General features: G+C 41.5%; 1 protein-coding gene across 1 annotated transcript; it reads right to left on the reverse strand.

Annotated features, from left to right (window-relative positions):
• Positions 1-2003: 2003 nt before the first annotated feature.
• Positions 2004-8658, reverse strand: ptger4c (prostaglandin E receptor 4 (subtype EP4) c; the record flags this gene model as incomplete). The annotated part of the gene is made up of 2 exons (XM_084120342.1): positions 2004-2597; positions 7843-8658. 2 exons carry the CDS (start codon positions 8656-8658, stop codon positions 2004-2006), a joined length of 1410 nt encoding a protein of 469 aa, XP_083976468.1.
• Between the last annotated feature and the right edge of the window lie 4583 nt (positions 8659-13241).

The following is a 13241-nucleotide window of genomic DNA, read 5'->3' on the forward strand; positions in this document are numbered from 1 at the left end:
TCCTATTCATCATGCCTCATTCAATAAGTCTTTCACATCCTGGCAGATCATAAGAGATGTGTTTCAAGAGATGTGTTTCACACAGCAGCACTGAAAACAATAAACATGTTGAGTCCAAGGCCTCCATTTGTGTGTTAATGAAGGACTAGCATCAGTGTGATATGTGAGGTACTGTCCTCCAAAAACGATGCGGTAAGAGTCTCTTATGTAAATTCTGTGGCATCACGGTAATTTCACACGCCACACTGTTATATGGGAATTAATGCACAGTGGCACTGACAAAAATGTCAAATGTTATTATGAATGTGTTAGCACAACCTCATTGCAAAGCAGCCCAAATTTAAAAGGTGAAAGGTGAAGTGTTTACATTTTTGATACTGTCTCCTATCCCAGATAAGTATGCAGAGAACAAGTCAAGGTTTGGCTGGTTACACTGGTCTACAACTTTTGAGAAGTCATTTACTTCAGAGATTAAATGTGCTATTTATTATGTATTTTGATGTGCTGAATTCAAATATGACAATTAAAACAACTGATGGGCTTGTCTCTTGTATTCATTAAATGGAGCATCTGTTGTCACTGTCCAGCAAGCATTGATGGGCTCCATTTGCTCCATTTGAAGTTATCTGCTTTGTTCACACAGGTACGAAGCCTCTCTGCTCACTTTGGATAAACAGAAATGTGTCCCTTTGCAAAATCAAACAATGACAAATGAGAGAGCATGACACTATTACAGGGGTGCAAACCTCAGTTCATGCATTGTTTTGCCTAAAAAGCAAGTAGGCCTATTGTCCTAACCTAGTTGTAGATTTATTCATAGATACAGTCAAAGATGTAGTTTAATGATTTCTGGTTTAAATTGAGATCTCACTTATCCTCCGGCATTTCCAAGGTCATGCTGACCCAATAGAATATCTTGAAAACTAGACTCAATCAATAATTTCAGGCATCGGTTTCGTTCTCATTGACTCAGCATTAGTAAAGTTTGACTACATTTATATAAGAAGCATTTTGGCTGTAAACCAGTGTAATCATCATGGGCTAGTTCGCCCCTGCTGGTGGATGCTGTAACTACACCATCTGGCAAACCGTATATTTCTCTTTGACAGCCCTTCAAAGGTACACTTGTATTATCACACCCTCTTTTTAAAAAAAAACAACATTAAAACAACAAGTATTATATTCTGTTATAAAATTTTATGGAAATACAACATTATTTAAAATGAGTCATTTCAAAAATATCAATGCTGTAAGTCAGGGATAGGCAACTCCGGTCCTGGAGGGCCACTGTCCTGCAGAGTTTAGCTTCAGCCCTGATAAAAACTCACCTGCCTGTATCTATCTAGTAATCCTGAAAACACTGATTGCCTTGTTCAGGTGTGTTTAATTAGGGTTGGAGCTAAACTCTGCAGGACAGTGGCCCTCCAGGACCGGAGTTGCCTATCCCTGCTGTAAGTCATGAATTCAGATGGATCAGAGTATTTGGATGTTACAAAATATTTATTAAGCACCAAAATTCAAGTATCATTGAGGTATCATCATTGACTGTTTTTGAATCTATTAGATACATGGTCCTTCTGTGAATGAAATTCTTTGTATAATTTTATCTGAAAGACTAGCTTTTTACAATAGAAGCATTTCTTTCAAGGATTGTTGAATTGTTGGACTTTGTTGGTCAGTTGTACTCTTACATGTGATGAAAATAAATTGCACCTTTAATAAATTATTCACAGTTTGACAAGTCACAGTCAAGTACAACCCAGCATGCAACGTAGCACAGCAAAGTATAGGAAGCAGCATATCCATAACCACATATTAAACACATCCATGTCATCTATAATAGATATACAAGTGTTATGGTTTAATCCTAAAATCAGGATCATTCAGAATCAAAATAAGCAAATTCACAGAATTATTTGTGAATGTAAAATGACACAAAAAAGAGAAAAAGTCTTTTTTTTTCTCACAGTGCTTTACAGATTGAATCTAGATTTGCATCTAGGTCATTGTCTCATGCACTTTCCCGATACACATGAACTTGGTGTACTGAAAGTGCAGGACACTATTTCAGCTTTATTTTCTAATTTTTCAGCAGCTGGTGGGGCCACAACAGTCTTGGTGAGGAGTTTGGGGCTTGATGCTCCTTCGTCTTCATCAAAACCCATGACACCGTTCTGCTCGACGCTGAAAGGATGAAACTCTGCAAGGGCTGTATCAAAGTCCCATGCCTGGCGAAGGGTTAAGTCCACATAAGATTTAGTGTTCGTGCAGGTCTGTTTACACACGTCGTTTCTACAGATGGCTGTGCGCAATGATGCATAACTTGTGCAATTGCTTTGCGCAAATGACGGAGGGGAGTGCTGACCATCCATCCAACCCGAAACATGACTATGATCCCCTTTCCTCAGTCTGATAATACGCTTGAGTCGCGTGCAACCTTTGGTTAATAAGTTTTTCCTGCACAGAATATACACCCATGGATCCAGGATAGGGTTGAAGGAGGCGAATCTAATGGCCAGGAGATCACTGCGATAGTCTGGACTTCTGCCTGATGATATCTGAGCAGGATCGTACAGCTGGTTGACAAAAATGCGCACCTGTTAAATTGAACAAAAATTCAATCCCATTAAAATGAGAAAAGATCACAAACTCTTTGAAAGTAATGGCAATTGTGTCCATTTTACACATTATACAAGTACGGCCTATCCTACAAGTGAAAAGGGCGAAAATATTTTCCTTGTTGCACCTTGAATACACATTATTGTACACAACTTAATCATCACTTATGATACATATAAAATGATAAAAATAATATAAAATGTAAAATCTTTTTACAATCATCATGATTTTTTTATTCATGAATATCTAGTTTTGACCTCCCTTTCGAGAGGTCTCTCGTATTGCGTAAGGCTAGCTTACGCTATGGGAAAACTCCTTTTCTCGAAAATATTGAAGCAAAATCTTTAAAACGCAGTGCAGCTGCACAGCAACACAGATGAGCGTCAACGCGGTCATTGGCTGTGCTGCGGCAACTGCACGAACCTATGGCGAGGCGGCTCAGACGCGTGAACCAATCAGGGCACTTCCCGCCCTGACACATCAGAGCCCGCCAAAATGGGTGCGGCTTTTGCCTATAAATAACCCATTTCTAGCCTAGGAACCCAGATTTTATCTCCTTCAGCGAACTCACCTTCGCTGATCTCCGGAATGGAAGTCTTCGCCGCTGTCGAAAAGCCTTCAGTGGAACAAGCAGCTGCATCGCAGTTCTGAGGACGCCGGCTTCCTGTCGCCGCCTTCAGCCCACTGTTCTGCTGTGCCATCCGGCGCGCCATATCCTTTTATATGCAAGTGTGTTCTCCGTTGCGTCACACTTTTCATCTAAAAGAGAAATTTCCAAGGCGTTGTTGCAAATGCCTCGCACCGTCTGCGCCTCGTGCAGAGGCCTTCTCGTCGATGGAGACCGTCACATCCTCTGCACTTCCTGTCTGGGCCGTGACCACGCGGAAGCAGCACTCACTAAGGGCGGCTGCCCTGAGTGTGACGTGATGGATCTCACCACCCTGCAGGCCTGACTAGCTGTCTTCACCGATGACGACCTGCTTCCCGCTCTCTCTCTCTCCCTTTGCTCATGGCGCGCAAAAAGAAGCGCCGTTCGCAAAGGATGCCAGAGCGGACAGAGACGAGCGCGCACACACCGGCCCAGTCCCCGCGTGGCTCGCTCTCTCCTGAGGAAACTCCCTCGCCAGTCCAGTTCACACAGGCGGACCAACGCCCCTCTCTACGAGCGGCGGGCCTCGTCTCTTTCGGGGCATTGGACGGCGAGGACGAAAAGGATGACAGCCTTTCCATCGCTGCATCTGACTGTGACGAGTGGGCGGGTTCCGCTTCCGGCCCCACACCGTCAACACAAGCTGGCTTGAGGACGAGCATTGATGCTGAACGGCGCGAGGGAAAAAGGCTACGAGGCAATCCCTCTCCTCGAGGAAGCGGTGGCCACCCATCTCTGCCCGCCTACCACTACAGGATGGAAGGCCAAAGCGTCACATCCGTCGAAGCCTTGCCGTGCTACTTCAGCTCTCGCTGGCCGCGCATACGCCGCCGCTGGCCAAGCTGCGTCATCGCTTCACACATTGGCTGTCCTCCAGGTGTTTCAGGCAAACTTCTCCGTTCAATGGACGAGTCTGGACCTGAACCGGAAGCTTTCAGGGATCTGCGCAGCGCCACAGATTTGGCCCTGCGAGCCACAAAAGTGACAGCCAAGGCGATCGGACGCAGCATGGTGAACTTGACGGTGCTCGAGTGGCACCTTTGGCTGAATTTGACGGGCATGAAGGAGACAGACAGGTCAGCGTTTCTTGACTCCCCTATCTCCATCCCTATCTTGCTGTTTGTTTGGCCCAGCGGTCAAGAGTTTCGCAGAGCGTTATACCGAGGCACAGAAAGCGTTGCAGGCTATGCGACACTTTCTCCCGAAGCGTTCTAGCTCTGCTTCGAACCGCCACAAGACCACCACGTCCTGGTCCGGATGGACAACATGGCAGTGGTGTCTTACATAAATCGCCAGGGTGGTCTCAGGTCACAACCTGCACATCATGGCCAAGAGTCTCATTCTATGGGCTCAGCACAACCTGCGCTCGCTGAGGGCAGCGCATGTGCCAGGCATTCTGAACCAGGGCGCGGATATGCTATCCAGAGACAAAGTTCTCCCAGGAGAATGGTCTCTTCACCCACAGACGGTTCAGCTGATATGGAGCATCTCCGGCGAGGCAGAGGTCGACCTCTTCGCCTCAGAAGACAACACTCGTTGCCAAACATTTTTTACAAAGAGCAGGGACGCGCTTGCCCACGACTGGTCGAGCCGCCCGCTGTATACATTTCCTCCGGTCACGATGCTACCACAGGTCATCGAACGGATCAGGGAGTGCAAGTGTGCAGTGCTACTAGTAGCCCCCCCTCTGGAAGACCCAGTTATGGTTCTCCGAGTTGGCACAACTGCTGGAAACAGCCCCATGGCCGATAACGTTGAGGAGAGATCTCCTCACGCAGGCAAACGGGATGATTTGGCACCCCCGTCCCGACTTGTGGGCCCTTCATGTATGGCCCCTCAACGGGTACCCGGGTGTCTCCTGGATAGGGTGCTGAAAACCATCACTGAAGCAAGAGCACCTTCAACTAGGTGCCTCTACACTCAGAAATGGGTAGTGTTTTCTGGCTGGTGCGCAGCACAGAGCCTGGACCCCTACTCATGCGAAGTACCAAGTGTGCTCGCCTTCTTGCAAGAGCTCTTGGACGCGGGTCGCACCCCCTCCATGCTCAAAGTGTATGTGGCGGCCATAACAGCATCTCACGCTCTTGTGGCCGATAAACTACTAGGAAGAAACGACCTCATCGTGCGCTTCCTTAAAGGTGCAAGGAGATTAAACCCTCCTCGACCCCCCTCTGTGCCTATCTGGGACCTTTCCACGGTCCTGGAAGCCATGAAGGGTCCCTCATTCGAGCCACTTCGGTCTACGGACCTGAAGCCGCTTTCGTTCAAAACCGCTTTTTTACTAGCACTGGCTTCAGTTAAGCGTGTGGGCGATTTACAAGCGCTATCAATAAGGGCTTCCTGCCTTGAGTTGTCTAGGAGTCATCCTTAAGCCAAGGCACGGTTATGTTCCTAAAGTGCTTTCTACTACGTTCAGAGCACAGGTTATTTCGCTGGCAGCTCTTTCCTCACCAGATGACGAAAGAGACGCGAATTTACTCTGCCCTGTCAGGGCTCTCAGAGTTTATCTGGAGCGGTCTGCCTCATTCAGACAGTCGGAACAGCTCTTCGTATGCTTTGGCGGCCGCACTAAAGGGCTTGCCGTCACAAAGCAGAGATTATCGCGCTGGATAGTGGACACTATCACGCTGGCTTATGAGTCTAAGGGCCTTCATTGCCCCTGCCCCAGAGCTCATTCCACAAGAGGTATGGCCTCATCGTGGGCTTGGTCAAGTGGAATACCTATTGAAGATATATATGTGAGGCGGCCGGCTGGGCCTCGCCATCCACATTTATGAGATTTTATAACTTGGAAGTGCCCGCTTTGCAAGCGAGGGTTCTTTCTGTATAAAGTGTACACATGTCTGGTTATGGCCAATTGAACTAAGGTTCATATATATATTCCCTATATGAAGCTCGTCAAAGGACTGGCTTATATTAGGATTTATACTTTACTCTTCTATGAGTCTCAAGCGTCTGCCTTGGGCTATAGTATGGAGCGAAGTTAAGCACTCATGGCGCTTTGAAGGGGGTTCCCATATGACCGCGTTGACACTTATCTGTGTCTGCTGTGCAGCTGCACTGCGTTTTAAAGATTTTGCTTCAATATTCTCGAGAAAAGGAGTTTTCCCATAGCATAAGCTAACCTTTCTTAAGGTTATTCCATTTGACCTCATTAAAACCTGTCTTAAAGGGTTAGTTCACCCAAAAATGAAAATTCTGTCATTAATTACTCACCCTCATGTCGTTCCAAACCTGTAAGACTTTCGTTCATCTTCTAACACAAATTAAGATATTTTAATGAAATCTGAGAGCTTTCTATCCCTGACAGCTATGTAACTGACACTTTGACGCTTCAAAAAGTTCATAAAGAGATTGTAAAACTGATCCATATGAATTGAGCGGTTTAGTCCAAATTTTCTGAAGAGACACGATCATTTTATATGATACACAGAGTGAATTTAGGCTTTTATTCACATATAAACATTCATCAACGCACACATCAGTTATGATAAACTGAGGCTCAAGCAGGTTCGCTTGATGTGCGAGAACCAACGAGGTTCATTCTCTCGTGTTACGCAGCACATTTGAGACTCTGCAAGAGCCAATGAAGTTCATTATCGTGTGTTACGCAGCACTTTTGAGCTTCCGCAAGAACAAATGAGGTTTGTTCTCGCGCATCAAGCAGGTTGAGCTTCTGTTTATATTCGCTGATCATTATGTTTATATGTGAATAAAAGCCTAAATTAAATCTGTTCATCATACAAAGCGATCAAGTCTCTTCAGAAAATTTGGACGAAACCGCTCAATTCATATGGATTAGTTTTACGATCTCTTCATGAACTTTTTGAAGCGTCAAAGTGTAGTTGCATAGCTGTCTATGGAGGGACAGGAATCTCTCAGATTTCATCAAAAAGATCTTGATTTGTGTTCCAAAGATGAATGAAAGTCTTTGGAATTACATGAGGGTGAGAAATTAATTAAATAATTTTCCTTTTTAGGTGAACTAACTGTTTAATAATAACAACAATAGTAAACCGACGTCATTAGAGTCTGAATAATTTCCTTGTCACATGACAACAAAATGTTTTTCAATGATATTTTAAAACAAAATTGCTTCACAGATTTTTTTAAGTTATTTTTTTTAAGAGTTTGTCTCTTTCTTTTTTTTTTACCTACACATTTTTAATTTAAACCTGATTCATTTTTGTAAGAGTTGCATTTTTATTATGTTTTTTTTTTCATTCCCCCACTTTCAAGAGGCGACAAATAACACAAATTCACCTGCTCATTTAATCCACGTATAATCAAATCAAGTCTGAATTTGGCTTGCTTGGAGTCTGAGACTCCACTTGAGCTATAAATAAGCCATAATAAGCTAATGATGACAAATTAAGTCAGTAGTTAATTTCTAGAAAAGTGGGACTGAGGTTGTGGTTGGAACGGATGTTGAAAGATTTGTCATGGTTGTGAGGTAGCCTGAGCCACTTATGTTGCGTTATGATTGGCAGGATTAGATACAAGCTCCACTGGTATAGCGCTTTATAATATGAAATACACAAGAACAAATAATATAGTAGTACTGAATAACTCACCACTAAAGGGATGGAGCATATTAGGAACACGATGGTCATTAAAATTAACAGCCAGAACATCTGGATCTCCGCCGCAGATGTTAATTTGAACCTGCGCTGGCCAGATACATCTGCCCTCGCCATGCGACTCATCTTACTCATCCCGACCAGTGAACGACACACAGCGAAATTACACAGGACGGTGATGGCGATCAACAGCAGCATGAAACCTCCGTACAGAAACGTGTACGAGGCACCGACGGGGTCCATGGCGCGCCAGTCCAAGAAGCACCAAGTTCCGGGAAAGTGTCTCATGTGTTTTCCGAAACCAAAACTGGGCATGATGCACAACACGATATTAGCCAGATACGTCGCCATCAGCGCGAACCGAGCCATGGCCCGATCCACATGCTGAGAGTAGAAGTACGCGTGGTTTATGGCCAGATATCTCTCCACTGACATGGCGCACAGAATAGACATCCCAGCCGAGCCGAAGAACAGCATGGAAAAGGAGAAGAAATGGCACAGGAGCGTTCCGCCCGGCCACCTGCCCTTGATGTATGTGGCGATGACCACCGGACTGGTGAAACAGGTGCCCAGCAGGTCCGTGATGGCCATCCCGCACACCAGAGTGTAGAAGGTGGTCTCCTTCTGTTCCTTCTTGGAGATGCAAAGCACCACGATCGCCACGAGGTTTCCGAGGACTCCGAAGCCAAACATAGTGGCCGAAGTGATGAGAGAGCGATAGTCCAGGCGCAAATCACGAGACGAGCTGTTGGCGAAAGGCGCGAGAACTTCTGACACATTCAAACCCAGGTTCAACAGTGAATCATTCATGTCTGATATGTTGACAGGTGCAAGTGGCTCAACAAACTCAAAGTCTCCACTTTCCATAAGTAGCCTACAGTGTGCAGCCACTGCACATCCAGAGAGTTCACCAAATAAATAACGAACAGACCTCTTTACCTCTTAAGTTTACTCGTATCTCTCTGTGCCTTACGTGTCACTGCTTTTATAGAAACCCACAGCTCCTCTTTCTCATGTGATGTCAGCAATAGAGAGTGACGTCACATGCAATCCAATGCAGCCAGATATAGCTGATTGTAAACGCAGGTGTGTAGCTTGTAACAAGCTCAATTCAGTTAGGAATTGCAAGAATAGTGTCAGATGTTTTGCATGTTAACTGCATTATTTTGCGGAGCAATATCTTTTTCTGTTGCTTGTGGTTTCTAAATGGAAAATAATAATAATAATAATAATATATGCGGACTTGATTACATACCTGTATTTGTTTCATGTGAATGATAGCTTAATAACTGAGCGTTCAACTTAAAAGACAAATTATCCTCTAACAGTTTTCTCAGTCACATGTACTTTTCTCGAATAATCCTTAAACAGTCTCGAAACAATTCGTACAGACAGCACCACACAATAGATTACCTGCAAAAGCTGGTAACTTGTCCAAAATCCTTAGTTAATCTTTCAAAAGTATTTATGTCAGAACATATCAGTTCCATCAGAATGACAAGTCCTTGTTTCATTGTAAACAATTGTCATTGTAATTGTCATATAGTAAAAGTGACTCTGACAATGTTTCCTGATGTAAGCTGTGATGGTTTTGATGACAATGATTGAAAATGCACAAGGCTGCACTTTTTTGTATGGTAAACATTATAGTTTTTTTTTTTTTTTTTTTTACTCTTCAAACAGTTCTCCTAACCAACTTTTAACTTGGCACAGCAGTTCATTTCACTTTCAAAATGCACTAAAAACACTTCATACATGTCTCAAATCAACTCAATCTTCCTTAACACAATGGAAAAGGTTTGCACTCAACAATCATTCTTTGTCACTCATTAAACAACCTAAAAAACACTAACAACAGATAGCATTGATTTGACATTTTCTAAAAAAAAAAGAAAAAAAAGAAGGACTATACTGAATTCACTGCAGTATGTTTTACATGATCCATGTTTACATTGCAGTACAAAATGATTCCTGAGTTGTTCCCCTTTGTATAGACGGTAATGAAATTAAAAGACTAACATCTGTGTATAGGTGATGTTCAGCTACATCTTATTGTTCTGACAGTATTTCATTTTTCAGAGAATATATTTCAATATGGTATTACTGTAGAACTGTAGCAAAATGCTGCCTTGTTCAGTGTTGCATTATGTTAGGTTTAATTTTAACTTAAGTTTAACCGTTTTAAAAAGAGTATGTAAACGTGCAAATTGGCCTGTAGGTATAGAGTTTGGCGGTGGATGTGTCGAAGTTAGAAAATAATTGATGTAATCTGAAAGTAGTTATTGAATGCATTTTAAGCTAAAGCAGTGATTAATGATCCACAGTTTAGCCCACATGCTGTTGTGCTCACTGTGTGAAGAGATTTGAAAAAGTGACCCAGGTTGATAAATCTGCCCTATAGCGTCTTTTTAAAAAAGCTAATTGCAACAGTACTAATTTACATATAGGCCATGATTGAGAAAATGGACCACAAAAGAAGCTTTTATTTCACTGGAAACATGCCTATGTCCTTGACCTCTTCTCCCTCTTCTTCTGTTTTGCCTCCCTCCCTATATGCCTTCCACATAGTCCTTTTCTTCTTCCCGGCTGTTGACCCTGTACGTTTTCTTGTTGTTCTTATATGCTTGCCAACCGAAGGGTCATGAGATGGCAGTACTGGTTGATCATTTGGTTGAACTTCACATTCCTTATCATTATCAAATTCAAGATTTACTTGTCAATATATATATATAAAAAAGAAATGTATAGAAAATGTAACCATTTTACATTTAATGACTTACGCAATTACCTAATGTCTAAATATTTTGTGGGGTAAGACTATCAGGAAAAGAAGAAATGTTCAGATCCACTGTAAAAAGAAATAATAATAATAATTTTATAATTACAGAGTTTCTTGAGTGGCAAATCATCATATCTGAGAATTTCTGAAGGATCATGTGACACTGAAGACTGGAGTAATGATGCTGAAAATTCAGCTTTAATCACAGGAATAGTATCCAAAAATGAAACTAACCCTTTTATTGTTCCAAACTTGTAGGCAAGGCAAGGCAAGGCTGTAGAACATAAAAGAAGATATTATTTAAAAAAAATTAAGGTGTAATAAAATATGGTCTTATGTGATCTGTCATACAGGTTTGGAACGAAACGAGGGAGTACTGATTACACTTTTTTTTTCTTTTTTTTTGGCAGAACTATCCCTTTCATGATCCATTTGTTCCTAATCAGACCCCTAAATTGACAGGTTGATTTACAGTTTTTTACAATCACTCTAGACACAAAACTCACAACCAATGATCAGAATGCACATTTTTAAAAACTCTAACCCTTTTCTCAATTGCTTGGATACAATACACATAAAACTTAGATCATTTGTTCATTCAACAAAAATCACCTGTTCAATATGACACAACTTAACATCAAAGTACTACTATTTCAAAAGGCAATTCACACATTACATTTCAAATGAGTGTCTATTCATTTCCTTACAATGATCTAACTATCAACTGATACATACAACTGCTCAAAATGATAAGTAACTGTTGCATTACTCTTAATGCATAGTTGTATGGAAACATCCATTGTGATGTAGATGAGAACCTGTGGCCAAATCCACAACACAGAGTTGATGACAATGTAGAAGTACAGTAATCACTCCTGTTTTGTTTCTTACAGTACAAGCAAGCAAGTTGAGGAACACTGCATTTGATGTTTTACAGTACTGTCTTTTCTTTTCTATTTCATAGCTACACTGTAAAAAAATTGCTGTAGTTATGCAGCTGCATGCCAGTAACTTACTGTAGATTTAAATTGATGTTATTTACTGGCAACAGTTTGTTCAAAGTTAAGTGAACATTAAACATTAACAAGTCTTTATCTTTACAGAATAAAACTATAAAATAACAATCTAATGCAAAGCATTCTGGGAACCAGAAATCTTCATCAACTTTTTTCTGTTTTTTTTTCCTTCAGATTTTGGTTCCCAGAATGCTTTGCATGAGGCTGTTATTTTAGTTTTATTCTGTAAAGATAAAGACTTGTTAATGTTTAAAGTTCATTTAACTTTGAGCAAACTGTTGCCAGTAAATACCATCAATTTAAATCTACAGTAAGTTACTGGCAAGCAGCTGCCAGTAATACTGTAATTTCTACAGATTTTTTTTACAGTGTAATTATTTTTGCTTTGATTCAAATAAACCTATGTTGTGATTGTACTGTAGTGTTTTGCATCAATATATTACAAACTTTGTTCAATGATTCCACTGTGTCTGTAGTATTCTCTCTACTACTGCAGTACTTTTACAGAGATGTATTTACTGTACATGTACTACCATAATGAAACCTGTATCACCTATTTTGTTCTACAATATTTAATGATTGTATGAACAATGACACAGTGAAACTATCGGTTGCTTGTGTGTGGGTGATCTATAGTTATGTTTCAATGGTATTTCACAGTAAATTTGTTTTTTTGAACCAATGATTGTGCAAGTGCAAGGTTTCTTTAAAGATGTGAATGCACAATGCAATGTTTTGAACATTAGACAGCCTGTGTTACAAGTGATAACCGTTTTGAGTTTTGTGTCTAGAGTTTTGAAAAATGACATCAAGGTTCTGAAAATAGTAGCAAAGTGATTGTAAAAAACTGTAATCATATTAAATAATATTGGACTTGAACAACATCAACATCTATTTAGATTTTACCAAGCATTTTAGGTTACCTAAAAAACATTAGATGTCATGCCAACATGAAGTACACTAAGTTATTGACAAACTTACTGTGTGTGTGTGTGTGTGTGTGTGTGTGTGTGTGTGTGTGTGTGTGTGTGTGTGTGTGTGTGTGTGTGTGTGTGTGTGTGTGTGTGTGTGTGTGTGTGTGTGTGTGTGTGTGTGTGTGTGTGCTTTGTTTTTTACAAATTCATTTATCTCCATAGGGCCTTTTGTCAAACAGAATTATTGTCGGTTTCTCTTGTTTCGCCTTATCTTGGAAAGTCTTAAACATCATTAAGAATGTATTGTATAGCTCTCTGTCTCTGACGAGGCCAGTATTGCATCCTTTATCACTGCACCTGTAATAAACTAAAGGTTTATGTTATAGTGAAGCAAATGTCATTATTATATATCAAAAAGTTTTGTTAGTCAACTGAATAAAGTCTTCTCACATAATCAATGATTGTGATGCCATTTTACGAATTCATTGCAAACAGTCCCTCACACACACTGCACATCCTGAGCTGATATAGGCAGAGGAGAGGTATTGATCTCTGTTTGGACTGGGACAGTCTTTGCATCCATCTCCTAATCCATTTGGGAGTATTTAGGCACAGGGAGGGTTATGAATCTGCAGGAATCTATATAAAGCCATTGTGGGAGAACCTTTCTCAACACAGGATCTC

This window comes from Abramis brama, assembly GCF_963993115.1.
Source record: "Abramis brama genome assembly, chromosome: 7".
Classification (NCBI taxonomy): domain Eukaryota; kingdom Metazoa; phylum Chordata; class Actinopteri; order Cypriniformes; family Leuciscidae; genus Abramis; species Abramis brama.